Source organism: Palaemon carinicauda, chromosome 22, assembly GCF_036898095.1.
Source record: "Palaemon carinicauda isolate YSFRI2023 chromosome 22, ASM3689809v2, whole genome shotgun sequence".
Lineage (NCBI taxonomy): Eukaryota > Metazoa > Arthropoda > Malacostraca > Decapoda > Palaemonidae > Palaemon > Palaemon carinicauda.
The window spans coordinates 78,659,401-78,684,260 of NC_090746.1; the positions used below are offsets into that span (position 1 = coordinate 78,659,401).

The window sequence follows — 24,860 nt, forward strand, 5'->3', positions numbered from 1 at the left end:
AAGTGATTTTAAGCAGTTGAAGGTGACCGTCCGCTGTCTTGCATTTTTTTTTCTAATTATTCAAAGTTCACAATTTCCATATATGTTTAAGACATATATAATGCCTTCATCATACAAAAATTTCAAGTCATTTGATCAAAACTTTGATTTATTAGCAAAAATCATGATTTTAAAAAAAATAGGTAGTGTTTTCTCCACTAATATGACACCAATTGCATTGAAAATCATATCATAAAAACTACTTTATAAACCGAATAATTCTGTGACAGAATTTTTATTTTCCTTTTCTTTTTATGAATTTTTTAAGTTTTTTTTTTGTCTAGATGCAAAAAAAAAGATTGTAAAAAGAAAAAAAAAAAAGAAAATAAGAGATCTGTCTCACAGAACTACCTATAGGATTTTTCTTTTTCTTTTCAATTATATGTTTCTCTCTAGAATTGAACAATAGATAACCGAGGAATGGCTACCGACATGCGAATGAGTATGTATTTGAGCTATGAGCTCCCAAAGATTTGCTATTTAAATTTTTGCCTTTTTTTGTAAGAAAAATCAAAATAACATTATTATAATAAACTTACTTGGTACTTTTATTGTTTAATCCTACATCAAGCTCCCTAAATGAGGTACAGGTATTTAAACCCTAAGTGTACTAATACGCTTAGTGTAAGGGTGTCATGAGTTGCCAGGTGCCTCTTATTGTTGCCACAGATTTAGTTAGAATGCTCCAGCTTCGTACTATTTTTCATGTTTCCCTCACATCTTGGTTTTTTTTTTTTTTTTGTTGCTCTCTGCTTACTAGTTGTTCTTTCTATGACCTTAGGTAACTTCGGCATCGTCATAAAGTTCACGAGGACGTTGTAAAAAGACAATATACATACGAACTGCATGTAAACAAACACACGTGCATCATACCTCTCATACGTCTTTGGAGTCGCTGGCTGGCCTTATCGTAGATTGTAGTTCTTTGCCTACACTCTCCCAATACCTTCCATCTCTGCCAGACATACGAGATTTCAAAACATATTTGAAAATATCGCTGTATATATGCAAAAAAAAACTCACAAAGATGCTCTTTTCAAACTCAGTCATGCAGACGACGCAGTTAGGATGACGTCATCATTTAAAGACTGCTTTATCTTCATTATTTGTAAAATTAATTGGCTGAAACCTCTGGAGAGCATGTACGACATGTGTCTGCATATGTAGGAACAATACAGTAACTCGATTTTCTTTTTTTTCAAGTTGTTAATTTATCCACCATAGCGGACGATCCCCTTAAAGGCTTTAAAGGCTGCTTATGAATGGCAGAGGCAAGGGACAGTGATATTTCCCTATCAAGCAGGACACTGCCCTGGAGACTGATCACTTGTACATATGAGTAGCACCCAAGCCCCCTTTCCATCTAAGCTAGGACCAAGGAAGGCCAGGCAATGGCTGCTGGTGACTCAGCAGATAGACCTATAGGCTCCCCCAAACCCCATATCCTTGGCTCACAAGAATGGTAAAGTTGCAGCGACCAAAGGAACTAACGAGCTTGAGCGGGACTCAACCCCAGTTTGGTGTTCACCAGTCAGGGATGTTACCAAATCGTCTCGTTTGATGGTAGTTTCACTGCCTCAGGAAGAAATTACCCATTTCAGAGTGAGTGCAGCCCTACCTATTTGTCTGATAGTGAAATTTTTCTTTTGACAAGCTCGCCTGGCACCGACAATGTTTCCTGGATGGTGATGACTGTATTGTAGTGTCAGGTAGTATACCCAGTGTTCCCCTTGTGACAATACTTACAGTGTAGTAGTGTGTGTTACTCTTGTAGCTTTGTCTGATATTTCATTCTTAAGATGACAATGAAGAATATAGTTACTTGGGAAGGCTTTCGATAAAAGTTCCTAAGGACTTGAAGTGATCGCTCTCCTCCTCCTGGAGGGAGTGAGGGTACTCATCTAGTAAGTGGCACCTTCGGGGTCAGTCGAGCAAGCATGAGGTGTAGGTACATTTACCCCTGTTGCACCAGGAGCAGGAGAGTGGCTCTATTCGAACCGAACATCAGCACCCTAGGCCAGGGAGGGTTGGAGTGTATGCTCCCATGTTTCTTGTTTCTTTTGCAATATGGATGATTGTTCCTTACCTGGTGCCTCTCTCTGCTGTACGGTTGGCGATCGTGAGCCTTGTGTTACAACCTATGCTGTTTCATTAGTGTTAGGTGAACGATATCCTACCAGATCAATCTACAGCTCTGTATGGTAGGCCAATAGGAGTATCATTGTCTTCCTCCTCTTGTCGATATGAAGCACATGCATTAGCCAGTACCTTTGGGGTCAGTTAGCAGTCGTAAGCCTGGTATTACAGACAATGCTGTTTTATCAGTTGCAGGGTAACTCCTGTCTCTGGCATTACAGTTGGCTGATAGGGATGTAATTTATGCTACTCTTCGTGCCCTTACATAGTTTAGCAGATTGAGGGGCCCAGTACCTTTAGGGTATTTTAGTGATAATGAGCTTGGGTTAAAAGTTGCTGCTGTTCACCGTTAACATGCCATAAAGTTTTCTCACTGACTTGTATCTTAGCATTTGGTCATCAAGGTGAAACCTATGCAACAGGGACATCTGTTTACACTGGTATCAGTTGATCAGTCCTGGACAGATAACTAACTCCTTGCCAATTAAGGGCTAAGATAGGCTTTCTTGTGAAGCTGTCCTCCCCTCCTCTTCCTCTACCATCCTAATTCCAACAACCTCTCTTTTGGGGGAAAGTGGACTGTTCCTTGTCGATAACTGGTTTGGGTGGCTGGCTTGACTATGTAGCCAAGCTGGCTGATTAAGCACAGCCCCAGGTGGCTGGCTAGGGTACCCCAATAGTTGAGCAGGCCGAAGGGGTACTGTCCTTTGCAGTAACCCTCTGTTGAGACCTGGTTGATTAGCTGGACTACCTCAGTAGGCAAGTTGGACAAAGATGCATGGCCCTGTGGGCTGGCTTGACTACTTAGGTCACTAGACTGACCAAGGTGCAGGGCTATGCACTCTTTCTGTTGGCCAGTTGTTGGAGTAGCTTGGGCTCCCATCTCCACCTTTTTTACCTGGACGGGGAAGTTCTGCTTTCTTATCTGTTGGGGATACAGAAGATGGAACCTCTTGATGTTAACGCCCACGGCTAATAGATAGAAGAGTACATGGTACCTCTCCTATCTCTTTTCTTTCCATAAGTTTTTTGGATTCAGGTTGTGGATAGGCGGAGTTGATCAATGACTGATTCCTGCTCTGGGTTTCCAAGCATTGAGCTAGGCTGACCACACCCATTGGCTAGAGGGAAGGTACACTGTATCACTCTTACTCTCTGGTGCCAATGGCTATTTCCTTGACATAGAACCAGATCATTCATAGCCCAATTCATGATCTTCGGCAACTGTTACATGCTAATCTGAGGTATGATGATGGTGATTTAACAACAAACCACCTTTCATGATGAATATGTCTGCCGAGAAGCAAGTCCTTCATCCTCCTGTTAAGGGGGAGATGAGTTGGTGTCTCACCAAACATTTCTTTTTTTGTGTTTGGTTTGATGCTGCCGATACGTCTCCATCTTGGGTAGATACTGTAGGTGTTCTGAATCCTATCTAGTCAGTACTGGCTGAGGTCCTAACAGCTTCTACATAACATATTTAGCTGTTAAGAGGTTCTTGGAGTCACCTTTTGCACTCCATATGGGACCAGGAAGAAATACATGTCCAGGAAAGAAAAGACCCTTCAGTTCTAGAGGACTTCTTCCCATCATTAGTCTCCCAATTTTAAAAGATTAAGTGATTGTTTAAGCATAGGAACAAATAAAAATTTTTAGAAGCAATTTTTAATTATCCTTGCTATACATACCAGCGTCCTTTGAATTAGATTTTCCCCTTGAACTGCCCCATCAGTCTTATGACTATGAACAAAATTGGCCTTTTTGTAATAGGTGCTGGGTGGACTTCCCCAAAATGTCACTTGTCATTAACCAACTACCTTGTTAACGATTCAATAGCCATTTAAGTGCTGCTAAAGACATATCCCTATTTCAAAGGACTCGGATTTATATTACTAGGAAAACTTCAAATTACTTTTAAAATTAGTTTTACAGCATGCCTTTAAGTAAATCTCACAGAGAACGTACGTGTAAAATATTGTTTTGTTTATTTACAGTTTCAGAAAAATCAACAAATGGGGACAACAAGGAGAAGAGTTAGCAGACTGGCAAGGGCAATTCCAGAACTGTATTGATGGAACAGAGAATTGGTTCGAGTCTTCAGCCAAAGGACATGCTACTTACACGGAGTGTCCAGGAAATCCAGTTGTAAATTGGAAAAAAGGTGGATACCAGAATCTGTTGGATTACTTGAAGGTAATCATGTGGGATTTTAGACATTGTACTTTGTTTGATTATCATGATATTAGAATTGCTCACTAATATTCAACAATCTGTGAGCACCCCGTTGAGTAAGATGTAGCTTAATTGTTATGTCTGATTAGGTTTCTAACAGATCTATTGCAACGTTGGTACTGTTCTTAAGATAGTTCATATATTTTTTATTCATTACTTCTCATATATAGTTTATTTATTTCCTTGTTAACTTTCCTCGCTGGAATATTTTCCCTGCTGGAGCCCTTGGGCTTGTAGCATCATGCTTTTCCATTTAGGTTGATGATTAGTGCCTACTTTGTTTTTTAACTATTTCATCCAAATAAAGTATCTGTTTACTCTGTTTTTAAATTTTCTGGAGATATTCATAGGAAAATATCATGTGGCAATTTTATCCACATTTGTAAATTTATTACTAAAGGGTAAAGTAGAACATTATTGAATGTAATTTCTTGTGCATTTTAGTGTTTGGTTGCAAAATGGTATGCACTGTTTGTGTATACATTTAGTTTGGTTTCAAAATTAGCAATTACAATGTAGTGAGTGATTAAAAGTTTTATTTATCATAGTAACTAAGGATTCAAACTATTTGATATTTTAATTTTTATTCTACTGCATTTCAGGGAAGTTTATCACCAGCTCAATTACTCCTGAAGACTCCCGTCAGAGGCATAGATTGGAATGTGATGCTGTCAGATTCCAGTAAAGGATGCTATGTTCACTTGGAGTCGGGTGAGACCATCCAAGCAAGTCACGTGATCTTCACTCCATCTCTTGCTGTCCTGAAGGCCTGTGCTAAAGACCTTTTCCGTCCTACCCTTCCTGGCAAAAAGCTGAAGGCCATCGAGGTAAGATATTAAAATGAAATTTTTGCAATAACTTTAATGCTACAGTGTTTTCTACTGTATACTTATCTTACTATAGGATAATTAATTCATATTGTTTGCTGTTACAGTGATTGAACGTACCTTTTGTATTTCTACATATTCGTCCTTTTTGCAGGCTAACAAATTGTGACACACAATTATGCAAAACTAAAATATAATAGATATGATGGCACCAAAGAAATTTTATGTATGTTATCATTCAAGCGTTTGGATTTATATGATTAGTAAAATACTAGTGAAATATGAGGAATGTATAATAAAGTGAGATGGATCTCATGAAGTTAAGGGTGAAAGGTTTACTTGGAATACATTCATCTAAATATATTAAAGTTTTCTGTTTATTTTAAGTTTTAGATTGATAGATGGGTACCATTCCAAATATGCTAAAGTGATGGTAGACCTAAGAATTTGTTAGTTTTTGTATCTTATCAAAATATACCATTCAAGTTTTACTGTTAGTAATTATGAATTTTAAATATTAAACTTAGCCGGTGAATATATAATAGCTGACGTCTCGGACGGCTCGACAGATACCAAAAACTCGCGAGCGATCACCATGAAGGTTGCGGGTGTGACCACCAGCGCCGACTATCGGCCAGATACCGCATATACTTGTCAAGGTCTTCAGTTCTTCTCTGTCGGTCTTGTCGACAAGTTGGTTCTGCTCGCTGATGACCTTGAGTTTTCGACCTTTTTGGTGAAGTACTTTATTTTGGTTGTTTTTGAGCTTTCGCTGTGACGGGTGTTTTTTCTTCAATTAAACTCTTGAAACCCTTTTTTGGGCTAGTGTTTATTGTTGATGACTTTGGTTTTGACTTGGATTTTCTCTGATTGTTCAATATGGCTGACCCTTCTCCTATCCCTGGACCTAAATTTCGCAAGTGTGCGAGGGATTGCAACAAACGTCTTCCCAAGGCCTCTATCGACCCACATACCGTTTGTTCTAATTGCCGGGGTAAATACTGCCAATTAGGAGATCGGTGTGATGAGTGCGTGGTCTTGTCGGAATTCGACTGGCTTGAATATGACAAATATACTCGTAAGCTGGAGAGAGATAGGGTGAGGAGAAGCTCCTCTAGGTCTTTGGAATTTTCCTCCTCCCATGCCCCTGAACTTAATCCTTCCCCTGTAGTAGTTGTTCCTGAACCCCCTACTAGCACTCATGAACCGTCCATGCGGGATATGTTTCTTGCGATTCAAGCTTTAGGCGAAAAAGTTGAGTCCTTAGCATCGGACGGTAACCAACTCATGTCAGATGTTAAGTTGTTGAAGTGTCAGAGTGGTAAAACAGAAAATCGTAGTGATAAAGTGATAAGTGCGCAAAGTGTATTTAGTGTTGCGACCGAGGGTTCGTCTGTTCGTGCTTGTCGCTCCCCTAGTCCGAGACCTCTTTCAGGCTCCCCTGCACCAGGGAGAAGTAATGTCGTAGGACTTAAGGGGACGAGAGGCGTTAACCAACGTACAGACGTTCCCTCTTTGGTATCGGACGTTTCTCGTCAAGATCGCCCTTACCATAAGACGGGTGAGACTGTGTTCTCCTCGTCCTCCGATGACTTATCGCACAAGAAACCTTGGCGCAAGGTCTCTAGACCCTTGAAGCGAAAGTCAGTCCCTTCAGGACAGGTCCAGTGTCCTGGCTGTAGCCATTGGGACAGCTCTGACCTTTTGCAGTCGTCGGAAGACTGTTCGCCTATTAAGCGCAAGCGTAACACGGGGTCCGAGGGTCTCGGTAGAGGCAATGTTTTGCCAACGCAGACGTTACCGACGTCACGGCCCGTTCCGACTCCCGTTGATCCGAAGTGGGTTGTCCTGCGGGGCATGCAGTCTAAGCTTGCCTCCCTTATGGAAGAGTATGACGTTGAGCAGATTCGCGATGATCCTTTGCTTTCGAGTCGCCATCACGCTGATCGAGACTCTGGCCGTCAGCCGCCCAAACGAGTGTTTACTCGTCCGTTTGACTTAGTGCTGACATTTCTAGTACTTTGAAACGTGATGTCAGTAGTTTTTCACGTCAGTCACGTGACGTGGATCCTCCCTTGCTGCAGTCTCGTACTGACGTTCAGCTGCTGCCGCCGCAGCCCCGCACTGACGTTCGCCGACCGGCTCCGTTGCCTCGACGTGACGTTGAGCGTCAGTCACCGCAGTCGGAGGTTGTTTTGCCTGCTCAGTCTATGCAGTCAAGGCAGTTCCGACGTGACGTCGAGCGTCAATCAATTTCATCTGTTGTTGTTGGTCAGTCACAAGGATTTCAGTCCTTTCAGCAGCGGCGTGACGTCGCTTCCTCTGCTGCTACTGCTGCTCCTTTGCTTGTTGACATTGCCTGTCAAGCGTTGCCGCCGCGGCAGGTCTCTCCTTTTCATGAGACTCGGCAGTTGTCGGACGAGGTTCCGTCAGATGAGGAAGTTGCTGATCCCCCTCCAACTGATATTCCTTTGGGGACTTTGTCAGACGGAGAGGAGCCTAAAGCTGCTCAGCCCTCTATGGACTTTAATAAGATCATGCTAATTTTTAAGGATCTGTTTCCTGAACATTTTGTAACTGCTGCTCCTCGTTCGCCTCCGTCAGAGTTTACGCTAGGCCTAGCTACTTCGACGCCGTCGTTTACTAAGCTAGTGCTCTCTCGCTCTTCTAAGAGAGCTTTGCGTTTGCTAGGCGACTGGTTGATCACCAGGAGGAGTTTGGGGAAGACAGCCTTTGCTTTCCCTCCTTTTAAACTGGCTTCTAGAGCGAGCGTCTGGTATGACACGGGAGAAGTTCTCGGCTTGGGAGTTCCTGCCTCTGCCCAGGGAGACTTCTCAAGCCTCGTAGACTCTCCCCGTCGCCTGGCCATGAGACGCTCTAAAGTTTACTGGTCCTCTTCGGACCTTGATCATCTCCTCAAAGGGGTTTACAGGGCCTTCGAAGTTTTTAACTTTTTGGATTGGTCGCTGGGAGCCTTGAGCAGGAAGATCTCTTCAGCCAACCGTGATGTTTCCGTGCTTATTATGTCCTGCATGGACAAAGCTATCCGTGATGGCTCTAATGAGCTTGCCGCTACCTTTACGGCAGGAGTCCTTAAGAAGAGGGAGACTCTTTGCTCGTTCCTTTCGGCAGGAGTAACTCCCTGCCAAAGGTCGGAGCTTCTCTTTGCCCCGTTGTCATCTGCCTTGTTTCCTCAGCAGTTGATCAAGGATATTGTGGCTTCTCTGGTGCAGAAGGATACCCACGACCTGATGACTACGTTGGCGCGCAAGGCTGCTCCTTCATCGTCTTATGTCGTAAGACCCAAGCTCGATACCCCAGCTACTAGATTATCCCGCCCTTTCGTGGCAGAGCCCCCAGTAAGGGAGGCGCTCGTGCCGACAGTAAAAGAGGCAAGAGGAGAGGATCCAAGTCCTCCCGTGGCAGAGTCTGACAGCCCACGTCCTCAGACAGCGGTAGGTGCCAGACGAACAACTTCTGGCAGGCCTGGGAGAAGAGGGGTGCAGACCGAGAGTCTGTGTTGTTGCTCAAGGAGGGGTACAAAATTCCTTTTGTACGGAGGCCTCCTCTGGTAACAGTTCCTATAGACCTCTCTCCCAGGTATCGAGAGGAGTCAAGGAGACAGGCACTACAACTGCAGGTGTCTCAGTTGCTAGAGAAGGGAGCGGTGGTGAAAGTCTCGGACCTTCAATCACCGGGATTTTACAACCGTCTCTTCCTAGTCCCAAAGCATACAGGAGGTTTGAGGCCAGTGCTGGATGTCAGTGCGCTCAACGTTTTTGTTGTCAAAACAAAATTTACGATGGAGACCACGAAGTCCGTCCTAGCAGCAGTCAGAGAGGGAGACTGGATGGTCTCTCTCGACCTGCAGGATGCGTACTTCCACATTCCTATACACCCGGATTCTCAACCGTATCTGAGGTTTGTATACAGGAATGTGGTGTACCAATTCCGAGCACTGTGCTTCGGCCTCAGCCCTGCTCCTCTTGTTTTTACGAGGCTCATGAGAAATGTGGCAAAATTTCTTCATTTATCGGGGATTCGAGCCTCCCTGTACCTGGACGACTGGCTGCTCAGAGCGTCGTCTCGTCATCGCTGTCTGCAGGACCTTCAATGGACGTTGGATCTTGCAAAGGAGTTGGGACTGTTAGTGAACTTAGAGAAGTCTCAGCTGAATCCCTCCCAAACGATTCTCTATTTGGGGATGGAGATTCGCAGTCTAGCTTTTCGGGCTTTTCTGTCTGCCACCAGGATAGATCAAGCCTTGCTCAAAGTCCGCCTCATGCTGAGAAAAGACCGTTGCTCAGTGAGAAGTTGGATGAGCCTCCTAGGGATTCTGTCATCCCTGGAACAATTTATCTCACTAGGGAGACTTCACCTTCGCCCTCTCCAGTTCCATCTAGACTCCCATTGAGACAAGGGCAAGACTTTGGAAGCTGTTTCAATCCCGATCTCCGAGCCAGTAAAGACGTGCCTGAACTGGTGGGACAGCAACATAAGTCTTCGAGAGGGTCTGTCCCTGGCGGTCAAGAACCCAAACCACGTGTTATTCTCAGACACGTCGGATTTGGGTTGGGGAGCGACTCTGGACGGTCTGGAATGTTCGGGTCTTTGGACGTCGGATCAGAGGAGCCTGCACATCAACTGCAAGGAGCTGTTGGCTGTTCACTTGGCCTTGACGAGTTTCGAGAGTCTTCTCCGAAACAAAGTGGTAGAGGTGAATGCGGACAACCCCACAGCCTTGGCGTACATCTCCAAGCAAGGAGGCACTCACTCCCACACACTGTTCGTCATCGCAAGGGACCTCCTCATCTGGTCAAAAGATCGAGGCATCTCACTGTTGACAAGGTTCGTCCAGGGGAAATTGATCGTCTTGGCGGACTGTCTCAGTCGGAGAGGTCAGGTGATCCCCACAGAATGGACCCTCCACAAGGACGTGTGCAAGAGTCTTTGGATGACTTGGGGTCAGCCCACCATAGACCTCTTTGCGACCTCTTTGACCAAAAGGCTCCCGACCTATTGCTCTCCAGTCCCAGATCCAGAGACGGCCCACATAGATGCCTTTCTGCTGGACTGGTCTCACCTGGACGCGTACGCATTCCCGCCGTTCAAGATCATCAACAGGGTTCTGCAGAAGTTCGCCTCTCACGAAGGGACAAGGTTGACGTTGGTTGCTCCCCTCTGGCCCGCGAGAGAGTGGTTCACAGAGGTACTTCAATGGCTGGTAGACGTTCCAAGGAGTCTACCTTTAAGGATGGATCTCTTACGGCAGCCCCACGTAAGGAGTCTTCATCAAAGCCTCCCCGCGCTTCGTCTGACTGCCTTCAGACTATCGAAAGACTCTCAAGAGCTCGAGGATTTTCGAAGGAGGCAGCCAGAGCGATCGCGAGGGCTAGGAGATCATCGACTATCAAGGTCTACCAGTCGAAGTGGAAGGTCTTTAGAGATTGGTGCAAGTCATCATCCATTTCCTCTTCCAGTACAGTACCTCTGTAGCCCAAATTGCAGACTTTCTCCTGCATCTGAGAAATGTTCGCTCCCTCTCTGCTCCCACTATTAAGGGATACAGGAGCATGTTGGCTTCTGTGTTCAGACATAGAGGCTTGGATCTCTCCAATAATAAAGATCTCCAAGATCTCCTAAAGTCCTTCGAGACCTCTAAGGAGCGTCGTATGTCAACTCCTGCTTGGAACTTAGACGTGGTCCTAAGGTTCCTAATGTCCGACAGGTTTGAACCATTGCATTCAGCCTCCCTGAAGGATCTCACCCTAAAGACGCTTTTTTTGGTGTGCTTGGCTTCGGCTAAAAGGGTCAGTGAGATCCATGCCTTTAGTAAAAACATCGGCTTCTCTACAGATAAAGCCACATGTTCGCTTCAGCTTGGTTTTTTGGCCAAGAATGAACTGCCTTCTCGTCCTTGGCCTAAATCTTTTGATATACCTTGCCTGTCAGAAATCGTAGGCAACGAGGTTGAGAGAGTACTGTGCCCAGTTAGAGCTCTTAAGTTTTATTTAGCTCGTACTAGACCTTTACGAGGTGGGTCTGAGGCCTTATGGTGCTCCGTTAAGAAGCCCTCATTGCCTATGTCTAAAAATGCTTTATCGTACTTTATTAGATTTTTAATCTGGGAGGCACATTCTCATTTAAGTGAGAAAGATCGTTGTTTACTTAAAGTCAAGACGCACGAAGTAAGAGCGATAGCAACTTCCGTGGCTTTTAAGCAAAACAGGTCTCTACGAAGTATTATGGACGCGACCTTTTGGAGGAGCAAGTCGGTGTTCGCTTCATTTTACTTAAAAGACGTCCAGACTCTTTATGAGGACTGCTACACCCTGGGTCCATTCGTTGCAGCGAGTGCAGTAGTGGGTGAGGGTTCTACCACTACATTCCCTTAATCCCAATATCCTTTTAATCTTCTCTTGAAATGTTTTTAATCTTGTCTTGGGTTGTACGGAAGACTGGGAAGTCTTTCGCATCCTTTTTGATTTGGCGGGTGGTCAAATGTCGTTTCTTGAGAGCGCCCAGATTAAGGGTATTGATGAGGTCCTGTTGTATGGGTGGTCGCCATGGATATAACAGCTCCTGGGAGTCTTTCAGCATCCTGAGAGGATGGCTGGGCTTCGTGAGGAAAGCGGACTAATAAAGCAGAGTAATCGTCAGAGTCAGCTTCCTTACCAGGTACCTATATTTAAGTGGGTTTTTTTATGATATAATTGTCAAAAACTCATGAGCATATACGCCTTTATTGTATTAATACTGGTCTCTACCCACCACCATGGGTGTGAATCAGCTATTATATATTCACCGGCTAAGTTTAATATTTAAAAATGATATTTTGATTATAAAATAAATTTTTGAATATACTTACCCGGTGAATATATAAATTAAAGGCCCTTCCTTCCTCCCCGATAGAGACCCAGCGGACTGAGAAGAACTGGAGACCTTGACAAGTATATGCGGTATCTGGCCGATAGTCGGCGCTGGTGGTCACACCCGCAACCTTCATGGCGATCGCTCGCGAGTTTTTGGTATCTGTTGAGCCGTCCGAGACGTCAGCTATTATATATTCACCGGGTAAGTATATTCAAAAATTTATTTTATAATCAAAATATAATTTCTTTAATTTTCAGGGTTTAGGTATTGGATGTGTTGACAAAATATATTTGAAATTTGGAAAGCAGTGGTGGCCTGAGGACTGTGATGGTTTTAGTTTACTGAGGGATCAGAATGATATTCCAGCTTCAATAACAGAGAAGGTAGATAAATTTAAGTAATATATGAGGAAGGGTACCCTAGCAGTACCAACCAAACTCGGCTGTCAGGCAAAGAGGAACAACACTTTTTCTTGTGCCGGCTACCTCCCAAAGTTGGGGGAAGTGCCGTGGTAGATAGATAGTTAGATAGACATAATGTAAAGTCTCCTTTTTCTCTACATGTATACAAACCCTCATCCATTAATAGGAGTATGCTTTCAGCTTAGCTGGAATTTGGCTGTTAGAATTTATCATAAGGTGTCGGTAGTTCCTGGTGGGTGGCGTGTAAGCCCCACTCTCTTACTGGTAAACTGAGTAGCCACTTTATTTTCATCTGCAAGATAGTAAAGATGTACTTTAGGCATCCCCAGCTGGCTGTTTTGATCTTTGCTTTTCTTATAGGTAGATTGGTTGGAAAATCATCATTTGAGAGTGATACAGTGTTAAGGAAAAAAAGAAGTTTTGCGGTTATATCCAGATAACTGTAACTGGCAACAGGATTATGTAAAACTTACTGATACCCACATTTTTCCACCTGTAAGACAATTTCTGTATGCTGTTTATTCGCTTACAAGTTTGGCCTGGTGACGTCACTAAACCTGAGAAAGTTGGCTTTCCTTTTGTGCTGAGGACTTTGAGGGGAAAGGGTGCTTCCCTTCTTCTTTTCGTCATCTTCCCATTCTTGCACGAAGGATGACTTACCTGTTTGTTTAGTCTCTTTATAGAGTTTCAGTGATTTCTTTCTACGTTGAAACATTATCCTTAGTCTGGACGACACCTTAGATGGCAGACTTCAAGTTGTTCTTGTGTTATACACAAACCTTACGCTTTTTACAAAGGAGTATTATTTCGGCGCTAGCTGAAGCCAGCCGTTAAAGCTTTTGCGTGGTGTAACTGGGTCGACCGACCGCCCCGCTCGCACCAGCACTAGTAAGCAACCGTCACTTTTTATTTCAGCTTGGTGGAGTACAGATATTGTGTCACTCCTCCGCTAAATTCAGGTGTGACTGCCTGGGGATCCTTAAGTATGCAAATTTACCCCGGCAATGAAGGGCACCATTGTGGCAATTTCATGCCGCAGAGGAGACGGATCTTGACGGTCTCTGCCTTGTGTGTAGGGGTCACTCTTGCATGCAGGAATATCCTTGTCAGGTGTGTTCATGAGTGGAGGTTTAGTAGGCAACAGAAGAAGGCTAAGAGGGATCCTTCACCTTCGAGGTCAGCCTTGAAGGGGGTGACACCTCATCATCTATCTCCGTCAACTCAGCTTCTCCACGATGACTTTTCCTTGTTTGACTAACCCTGGGAGTTGGACGAGTATGAGTGGTGCTCGTGTGACTCCGGGCCAACCTTATGTGTCGGGGGCCTCCATTGCTTTCCCTAGCATTGCAGCGCCGGCCGCATCCGGAGGGGAGTCTTTCTCTGACGAAGTAGTTCATCTGCCGTGGCCTTCATTGAGGCTCACGGGTTCCTCGTGCAAGGAAAGGTTGCAGGAGGTCTTGCGGCTAGGCACACAAGGGGGGGGACATCCTCACCAGAGGTTAATTCCGATCTTCTCCATGAGACTCCGTAGGTCGAAGATCGAAAGAGTCTCTCGTGAGCTCGGAAATCTTGATCTTGGCTTCTGCTCGCCCCAACATTCGCTCTACTTCGGCGAGTGGGTGTGAGCAGTTGCTGACAATCACTCCTTGGAGTGACTTGTCGGGGGATTCCTTTGGTGGTGAACCCAGGGACTAGCTTTGGTTACATCCCAAGGGCGGTTCATGAAGTAGATCTTCTTGCTGACTTCGCTCAGCCAGAAGGGAGACGGATTGAGCTGCCTGGAGTTCAGCCTCCAGTTGTTGGACAACCTTTCCTTCTGAGGGAAAGTTATCCTCCACCTGGTGTTGGGCAGTCTTCTCTTCCGAGGGAAAACTCCCTTTCACCAGCTCCGGTTTGACAGGCACCTTGCCCGCAAAGAGATATGCCGTCGGGGAAAAGGGGTTGATCATTCCTCCCACCCACGGAACAAATGGGCTTCTCCTGAGTGGTCCCCCCCTTCCCCGACTTTCCACCAAGGGATTTGGATTCTTCCATGCCCCACTCTAGTCCATCAGAGCACAGCTTTTTGAACCTGGAAGATGATGGTTGGAGGCAATTGCTTGCGATCACTCTCCCTTGTCATGTCATTAAGGCACAGCATAGCTCTCGCGAGCTTGTGCCTTTGGTTGCTCCTTCTCACAAGGAAGAACCTGCTTCACTGTCTGCGTGCAAGCGCTCAGCAACTGACTGATCTTCCTCTCTCCTATGGGAAAGGAAGACAACGGGCCTTTCTCCTATTTTTGATGAAGCGAGCAGGATATTTTCTCTCCTTGACTCACTAGTGAGTGGGCGTGCTGACCACCTTCTGGCGGAAGAGTTTTGCGCAGTTTTGCGCACCCTACCACCTAAAGAGGTGGGTGGGCAAACTTGTGTGCCAGATGAAGATGCGCACACTACCTCTGCTATGCGCGTTCCTCTCTTTAGCGAGTCTTCCCTTTAGGACTCATGTGGACAAAGACGAGTTCTTCCTTGCTGGCGCGCACAGCGCGCAGGTGGATGAGTGCGCACAGGTAGACTATATCTTTCCTGTGCTAACTGAGAAGGGCACCCCGTATCAGCTCTCACCTCGCCAGTGCTCTCCTTATAGTCGGTCTACTTTGCGGGAGGAACAGCGAGTTCCTCTGTAAAGGAGGGTAGTTTTTCTTTCCCAGCCTGATCATCTGGAAGGACATGTTGACGGTGCTCACTTCCATAGGGAAGACAAGTACAATGATGGGCGCGAGGTGACATCCTCTCAGCCCTTCCCTTTCCATGGCACTCCACCTAAGCCAAGGAAGCAGGTGCGTAGGGCTCAGTTGAGAATGATGCTGTTCTCGAGTAATGCCCATTGGTTTCTGGACCTTGTCCAGGCGGTGAAGAAGGTGGTCTCTGGATCGATTGTCTGTTCCCGACAGTACCTTCCCCAAGCATTCCTATCATCACGTTGGAGTCCTCCAAGTGGAGTGAGGGCCTGTCTGATCCCAGATTAAGTAGCGAGGCTAAGCAGCCACCTTCGCTTGCACCTCCCAAGCCTCAGGTGTCTTCCAGGTATCAGGAGTGCCTGAAGACCAAGGAAAACCCACAAGTCTTAATGTTCCACTGAAAGTTTATATATGGTAGTAATTCCAGGTCTTAATATTAATTATCAAGGGAGGATATGAAATTTGAAAAGCACTTATTTTCAGGATAAATTGCCCTTGCGTCGCAAAACCGAAGGTCAAAGGCAAAAATCCTTTGCAGTTTCGAGATGTCCTAAGTCACCTTATTAAGTTGTATGAATGTCAATGTCCTGTCCTTAGAAAACGGCATTAGCCCCCTTAAGGAAGTCATAATATCTCAGGACTCAGATCTACCAGCCAGGACCCTGTGTGGGCGAGGCTGGGGATGATTCCAATCGTGCCACAGAGTAGGAAAAGGAATAAGAGACCAAACGTTCCCTCGCCAGGGGGTAACATTCATCCCCGAACAAACAGAGGATTAAGGTCCCTGAGGGAGATCACTCTCACAGACAACTATAGGCTTTCGCCTTTAGAGTTGGGCTGGCTTGAACCTTGTACCACGGTGACAGAGGTTCCTCCTTCCACTCCCTCTGAAAGAGCAATACCTAAGGAATCTGACAGGAAGGAGCGATGAGGTTGCGCATGTCCCATTGGGTGGTCCTTCCCTGTTCAACAAGGAGGACGTCAAGCAGTTGCTGAGAGATGGAGGAAAGTGGGCCAGGACTTTCTCCTACTCAGTGGTACCTTCCCCCGCAGAGATATTCTGCTAAGGCTCAGGGGTCGAAGAAGAGTTCCTGAACAAAGCAGACAGTGCAGACTCAAGGCCCCAGACAGCTCTTTCGACCTAAGGGCTTGGGGAGGGACAAAGGAGGTGGGAGAAGTAAATGAGGACGATCCCGCTAGGGAAGGCGATCCCCCAACCAGTCCACCATTAGGGGGATGCCTGAAGAGCAGACGGCGGAGGTGGATGCTCCAAGGAGCTAAGCCTTGATCGATTCTTTACTAAAAGAGGGATACATCATCCAGTTCACAACTCTCACCCTCCTCTGACCCTCCATCTGGCAATGTCAATCCGCAAAGTAACAGGCCCTTTGGGCAGAAGTCCAGACATGCTAGAGAAGGACGTTCTCAAAGAGGTCCTGGAAGGGTCCCCAGTCTTTTACAGAAAGACGTCAGGAGGCTGAAGACCAGTCACCGATCTCTTGACTTTAAATGATTTCGTACATCAGACTCCATTCAAGATGGAGATGGCCCAGATGGTGAGACAGGCTGTCCAACCACAGGACTTCATGATGTCATTAGACTTTAAAGATACATACTTCCAGGTACCCATTCATCATGGAAAGATTACCAGTTTACAGTGCTGTTTTTTGGTCTGTCCACAACACCCCATGTGTTCATGCAAATCTTCACTCTAGTGTCCACCTGGGCACACAAGAATGGCATTTATCTGCTTCATTACCTAGACGATTGGTTGATTCTGGCAGACTCGAGGGAGTCCCTTCTCCGTCGAGACAGACTTCTCACATTTTACCAAGATTTGGGGATCATGGTAAATGATGAGAAGTCTCACTTGCAACCAGCTCTAGACATGGTATATATAGCAATGAGAACCAGGACCAACCTAAGCAAGGTCTTTCTGCCCGAGGAATGAATGAAAAGACAGAGAGATAGCCCAGATCTTCCTCTCACAAGACAAATTGCTAGTGAATCAGGGGCAGAGGCTGTTAGGACATCTAACTTATCTAGAGAAATTAGTTCCCAATGGTTGTATGCACATCAGATTTCTACTGTGGCAGCTGGAGACATTTTGGTCTGAACACGTGGATCCACAGAGTACTCTGGTGCCGGTAGGTCGAGCAGAAGAGAGACCTGAGATGGTGGGTGTCAGACACCTCTCTCCTCCTCCAGATTTGTTGCTCTTTACAGATGCATCAAAAGAAGGGTGGGGCTCATCTGTTGCACTTCATGGTATTCGGACGGTGGTCCGAATCTGAGTAGCAGTGCCACATAAAACTCCTGGAGATGAAGATAGCCTTTCAGGACACTGTAGTGATGATGAGCGACAACACTACGGTGATGTCACACATAAACAAGCCAGGAAGTACCTTTTCACAGCACCTAAGCCAGCTGGTTGTGGAAATCAGCAGATGGACGGAAAACAATTTGGTTGCCCTTTCAGCTTGATTCATTCCGGCAACAAGAACATGCTCGTGAACAATCTGAGCAGGAGGACTCGGATAGTAGGCTCTGAATTGTCCTTGAAATAATAGATAGTCAACGAAATTTTGATTTTGTGGGGTTCGCCAACAATCAACCTGTTTAAAACATCCCTAAACCGAAAGCTTCCGATGTACTGCTCTCCAGTACTGGGTCCCTTGGCATTCTGGCAAGACGTCTTCCAACATCCGTGGGACAAGATGGACGTCTACACATTCCCCCCTGTCTGCCTAGTAAGGGGACATCTCAAAATCTGTTGATGACCCTAATAGCTCTGCTGTGTCATCATGCAGGAAGATTTCTTGGACCTTTTGTATCTGCTCACAAAGACACCAAGGGAGCTCCCCACACATCTCAATCTGCTCAGACAACCACGCGAGGAAAGATTCCATCAAGCGGTCCTATCGCTTCCTCTTCACGCCTGAATGTTATCCAGCAACTGCTCGCAAAGAAGGGCTTTTCGAGACCAGTTGCAAAGAGAATGGCAGGATACCTCTGGGAATCGTCTGCCTCAGTATATCAGGCAAACTGATGGTTGATGTGAACGAAGTATTGCTCCTCTCAGTGCCACTATACCAATAAAAGCGGAGTTCTTATTGTACCTTTGGGAGGAAAAATTTTGTTTAGTGTCAGCAGTAAAAGGCTATCGCTCGGCCTTGAGCTTCGTCTTCAAACAGAATAAAGTTAATAATTCCTCCTCGACGGAGTTAACTCTCCTCATACGAAATTTTGAGTGCACATGCCCTCAGTCAGAAGTCAGACTACCTCCTTGGAATGTAGTCAAGTTCCTACATTTATCGGAAGGAGCCCCATACGAACCTCTTCATCACGCATCAGATCGAGGCTTGACCCTGAAAACAGTTCCTTTTAGCCCTGGCCTCTGCTAAGAGAATCATCAAGCTACATGTTCTGCCCTATGACATCGCCCATTCACATAGATGGGGGAAAGTGACACTTAGATTCGTCCCTGAGTACGGAACCTTCCAGATTGAGAGTCTCCGTTTCGTAACATGATTCCGAATAGCTATTACTCTGTCCTGTGAGGGTGCTGAAGAAATACTTGAAAAGAACCGAAAGAGCCTGCCCACAGATCAGCAGGCTCTTTGTAAGCATAGAGAGAACCAAGAAGATCATGTAGAATTTGATATCTTCCGGAATCAGGCAGGTAATTGAGAGAACCATTCAATCACACCACTCTCTTATCAGCACATCCTTGCCGTTTGAGAAGAATTTCTCTGTGATGCAGGTGTTACGATGGGGCATGTGGAAATGGGAAAACAATTTCACCACCCACCACCTGCAGAACATAACGCACAGGAACCTAGACACATTAACCTTAGGTCCTGTAGTGGCTGCACAAAACATGGTCAATTAACACCTCAGCTCCCTTGAGGACAAGTAGCAGTTTGTTTAGGGCAGATGTTACCCGTGAGTAAATCTAGAATGAATGTGTTAATGACTGGCCATTTCCTTTTGGCTCAGCTTCCAAGGAACTCTGCAATCATACCTCCTCTAACTGCAGGTGGGTACCATGCCCTTTGTGCAACTTGATACAGTATATGTATTTGTTTGTTATGTCCCTGTACTCCAAGCGAGGTTGAGTTGGGCAATGTCTAGGTTAAGCGAGGAGCTTGGCTCCCATTTTACTCTTAACTGGTCAAGTCACATTGCTAAATTCTTTTTTATTACCGATTGCCCAGGCCATCATCCTATAAGGATCCTGAGGTGCCAGGGTATATTCTAAACAGCTCGTGCGTTGCACAGTGTCCAGCTACAGGTAGTCGTCGATTTACGACCTACTGTATACCACTTACGACTGTTTAACTTTATGACCACTTTGTTCACTGTGATGACATCTCAAGTCTGTTGTAAATAGTAAGGACAACTATTCCTTGAGAAATAATCTATTTTCTTGTATAAAAAGGAATTAATTTATCTTGGAAAGTTGGTACTTTACTTTACTTTACTTTGATGGCTGCTTTTCCGGTCCCATACAGCAGGGGAACCCCACTCTCTACAGAACCTCCACTGTCGTTTTACCTTGTTCGTTCAGAGTATTTAACGTTTCATATTGCGTATTGTTCGTATACTGTTAAATCCTCACTGTCAAAGGACTCATGAAATATGAAAGTCTTCAGTTTCCTCTTGAAAGCCTTAATGTCTTCAATCATTCGAATGTTTCGTGGGAGCTTATTATATAGTCTCGGAGCCGCATATTTAAAGGCTCTAAAGCCCAAAGTATTTTCTTTTATTTTTAGAATACAGGAGAGAGAGAGAGAGAGAGAGAGAGAGAGAGAGAGAGAGAGAGAGAGAGAGAGAGAGAGAGAGAGAGAGAGAGAGATTGATTGATTGATTGATTTTGGATGTCTCAAATACTTTTTAGTCCATCCGCAGTGACTCCATATGCTCTTTGGTAGAGCGATTTAGTTTAAGCATTTTGAGAATTCTTATTATCTTGTCTAACTTATTTTTTAACTTGTTTACCGTGTTACTGTTTACTACATCCGCTGGGAGTCGTCTGTTCCAAGTATTTGCTATTTTGTATGCAAGGAAATTGCCACATTGAGTGGTGTTGTATCTTTTTAATTCCAGTTTGTATCTGTTACCTCTGGACTGATTTGTGCTGAGTGTGAATAGATTTTTGTAATCTGCATTTGTTATTCCTTTAAGAATTTTGAATACCTCTATTAACTGTCCCCTTAGTCGTTGAGTTTGTAAATCAAATCAGATAAGTTCAAATGTTTCATCCTCTGTCTATATCCAAATTGCCTTAGTGTTGGAACTAGTTTGGTGACCCTAGCTTGTACTGCTTCCAGTCTATCTGTCTATCTGAGAGAGAGAGAGAGAGAGAGAGAGAGAGAGAGAGAGAGAGAGAGAGAGAGAGAGAGAGAGACAGACAGACAGAGACAGAGAGCTTTCATATGTTAACTAATGATAATGGCTATATAAATGAACTATATGAAAACTATGATATCCTACAACTATTGGTGCTGATGTAAAATTCATTTTTCAATATTTAACTTAGCCAGTGATTATAATAGCTGCAACTCTGTTGCTCGACAGAAAAACTCTACGGAAAAATTCGCCAGCGATCGCTACACAGGTAGGGGGTGTACTCAACAGCGCCATCTGTCGTTCAGATACCCAGTACTCATTGTAAACAAAGAACTCAATTTTCTCTCTGTCGAGCTATCGACAAGACGCTCTTATTCGCTGTTGCTAAACTGGAGTTTTTTCACAACTAATTGGTGAAGTACTTTATTCTAGTTTTGAGCTTTCGCTATGCAGGTGTTTTATATTCATCTTAAATCTTGAACTCGTTTTGGATAGATTTAATTATGGTGACAAAGAGAGTATGGACTTTCTTTCACTTTTAAATGGCCGACCCTTCCCTTAGACGGAAGTGTGTTTAGGCTTTTAGTAATTCTTATCACGTTATAGATTTTCCTCTATATATTTTATATCTCTCCGCCTTTATTAGGCCTCTTCGATTAACTTTCCTTTTATTATAAACATATAAAAATAAATTTTAATGTTTTGTTTATATAGACCTTTCCTGAGAGTAGGCGGTCCTAACTTGGAAACCGAAGTTAATCAACGTTGAGCCCTTTATATCGTAATTAGCTTTTAAAGAGCTAAGGATTTAAAACTTTTTAAATGTAATATTTTATGAAAGAATTTCTTTGATAGTCTTCGTACTGTTTTCAAAGATGAACTAACGTTTAGTTTTTTTTATGCTACGCAGTTGTTGACGTTCAGGACGTTCAACATGCGCTCTATCGTTACGATAGAGAGAGAGTGTATCACGGTTTCACTTTGCAGTAAGAGTAAATCGATTCTGACGTTTTGTTCATTCTTTCTTAGCTTAAATGTTTTAAATTCTAATTTAAAGGAACTTTTTATTGAAAAACCTTTCAGTTTTTTCCTTTAGTCAAATAACATGTTTTTTTTGACGAAATATAATTGGGCTCCTCTCTTAGGTGCGAAATCAAGAGAGAAAGAGAGAGAGATAGAGACGTAGGGAGAGAGAGGAGAGGAAACGTTCCGTTCAAGCGGGTAACGTTGTTCTCGTGTTACTCGCGTCCCTAGTCGCTGTACGGGGAGGAAGGATAAAACGTTTTTAGGTTTTTATTCTCGTCCCCAGGCTATGTGCGGTGAGAGATTGAAAACGTAGTTATATGAACTAGTGTTTAGTCTCTTTCCCAGCCACTGATTTTTTTATCTTAAAATATGTTTTCTGTTTTTTGCTGGTATTAATGAGCTTGCATTATACGACTGATTTCGCAAGTACTACCTTTTAACGAAGGGTAGAATTGCGTGTTTCAGGTAGAAATAAGTGCAAAACAGAAAATCGAAGTGATAAAGTGATATGCGCAAAGTGTTACAGTGTTGCGTCCGAGGCGCAAAGTGTTACAGTGTTGCGTCCGAGGGTTCGTCTGTTCGTGCCTGTCGTTCACCTAGTCCGGGACCTCTTACATGCTCCCAAGCCCAGGGGAGAAGTAATGTCAAACGACTTATGGGTTCGAGAGGCCTTGACCAACGAACAGACGTTTTTTCCCTCTATGGTATCGGGTGTATCTTACCAAGATCTCCCTACCATAAGACGAGAGAGACGTTGTTTCTCCTCGTCATCCGAAGGCTTTTCGCATAAGAAACCTGTCACAAGGTTTCGAAGCCCTTAAGCGAAAGTCAGTCCTTTCAGGACAGGTCCAGCGTCCTGGTTACAACCATTAGGACAGCTCTGACCCTTTGCAGTCATCGGATAACTGCTCGCCGCCTAACAAAAGCGTAACACAGACTCCGAGAGTCTTTTTTTGTAGGCAAAGTGTTGCGGTCACAGACGTTACCCTCGTCTCTTACCGCAACCATTTCCGTTGATCCTTAATGGGTTGTATGGCAAGACATGCAGTATATGCTTGCCTCCCTTATGGAAGACTATTCTACCGATTAGTCCGTTGAGTCTAGCCGTTTATCTCATCGATATCCTGGCTTTCAGCCAACCTAACGTTCCTTTGTACTTACTGTTGACGTTGGCGTAGCTTAGTCACGTCAGTCAGGTTGTTTAGAACCACACTCGATGCGGTCTCGTGTGGTTTTTCAGCCGCATTTGGACGTTAGGCCACTTGCTGATACTCCTGTTGACGTTCAAGACGTTCACTAACAATCGGAGTTGACTTGTTTTGACGCTGTGCGTCAACCTCCGCATTCTAGAGTCGTTTTGACTGCTCAGTCTAGGCAGTCAAAGCAGTCTCGAGTGGACGCTGTGCGCACCTGTTGTGGTTGACAGTTCAGTTGTTGACAGTTCACAGACTGTCAAGCAGTTACATGACGTTGCGTTCTGGTCCGCTACTAATGCACCAGTGAGTGTGGACTCTGCTTGTAAAGCATTGCCACCACGGTAGGTCTCTCCCTTGCTTGAGACTCAGCTTTTATCGGACAAGGTTCCTGTAGATGAGGAAGTTGCTGTTCTCCCTCCTACTGATATTCCCTTGAGGACTCTGTCAGATGGAGAGGAGCCTAAAGCTGCTTAGCCTCCTATGGACTTTAATTAAATCATGATGATTTTTTTTAAGGATCTTCGTCCGGATCTTTTTGTAACTGCTGCTCCTCGTTCGCCTAAACGTCAGAGCTTACACTAGGCCTAGCTACTTCGAAGCCGTTGTTTTTAAGCTAGTGCTCTCTCGCTCTCCTAGAGAGCGTTACGTTGGCTAGGCGACTGGTTTTTCACCAGGAGGAGTTTGGGGGATACAGCCTTTGCTTTCCCTTCTTTTAAACTGGTTTATAGAGCGAGAGTCTGATATGACACGAGAGAAGTTCTCGGCTTGGGAGTTCATGCCTCTGCCCAGATAGACTTCTCAATTCTGGTAGACTCTCCCTGGCGCCTAGCCAGGAGACGCTCCAAGTTGTTTACAGGTCAACTTCACAGCTGTTTTCGAGCCTTTGAAGTTTTGCTGTACAATTATGTCACGCATAACAAGGCTTTCAGGGATGGTAAACGGTTCCGCCTCAGTCGCTAACCCCGTCTGTTGCCACACCTGCTCCCGTAGACCCTAAATAGGCTTTGCTGCAAGACATGCAGTCCAAGCTTGCGTCCTTGATAGAGGACTTAAATGCGGAGAAGGTTGCTACCGAACCTTCTGGCCAACAACCTTCCAACTGGTCGGTTGTGCGCCCTGTTGACGCTGAGGTAACCTACTCGCGTCTGCCAGTGGAGGTGGTTCCTCCACCGATGCGACCCAGTGTGGGTTGCCAGCCGCACGTTGACGTTAAGCGACGCTCGGAGGTGGTTGTTGACGTTCAGGACGTTCAACAACCAGCAGAGGTGACTTGTTTTGACGCAGTGCGTCAACCTCAGCAACCCGGTAGGGTGTTGACTGCACCACCCAGACGGTCTAGACAGTCTCGGGTTGACGCTGTGCTTCCTCGCGCACCCATGGTTGTTGACAGTTCACAGACTGTGCAGCAGTTCCATGATATTGCGTCCGGCTCCGTCACGCATCCACCAGTGCGACCGGACTCAGCGAGCCAGACGTTGCCCACTCCGTTGCCGTTTCCTCATCAGTTTTCGGATGAGGAACCCTCTGATGAGGACGTTGCTGAACAACAAGACGATCAGCCCCCAGAATAGATCAAGCCCTGCTATCCATCCAGAAGATGCTGAAGAAGGAACGCTGCTCAGTCAGGCTGTGGATGAGTCTGGTAGGGACGCTGTCATCCGTGGAACAATTTGTGTCACTAGGAAGACTACACCTCCGTCCTCTTCAATATCATCTAGCTTTTCACTGGAAAAAGGACAAGACGCTAGAAGCGGTCTCGATCCCGGTTTCCGAAAAGATAAAGTCTTGTCTGACTTGGTGAAAGGACAATATCAACCTAAGAGAGGGTCTTCCCCTAGCTGTTCAGACTCCCAACCACGTTCTCTTCTCGGACGCATCGGACGTAGGCTGGGGTGCGACATTAGACGGTCGGGAATATGGAACTCGAGTCAAAGGACAATGCATATCAACTGCAAGGAGCTACTGGCAGTACGTCTGGCCTGGAAAAGCTTCAGGTCTCTCCTTCAAGGCAAAGTGGTGGAGGTGAACTCGGACAAC

General features: G+C 45.2%; 1 protein-coding gene across 1 annotated transcript in view; it reads left to right on the forward strand.

Moving 5' to 3' along the window:
* The window catches only part of LOC137616558 (uncharacterized), a 142,425-nt gene that overhangs the window by 20,096 nt on the left and 97,469 nt on the right, over positions 1-24,860 (forward strand). Inside the window, exons 5-7 of the mRNA XM_068346420.1 lie at positions 4,170-4,368; positions 5,010-5,234; positions 12,365-12,490. Of these exons, the coding sequence (XP_068202521.1) occupies positions 4,170-4,368; positions 5,010-5,234; positions 12,365-12,490 (550 nt within the window). The remainder of the gene's footprint in view (positions 1-4,169; positions 4,369-5,009; positions 5,235-12,364; positions 12,491-24,860) is intronic.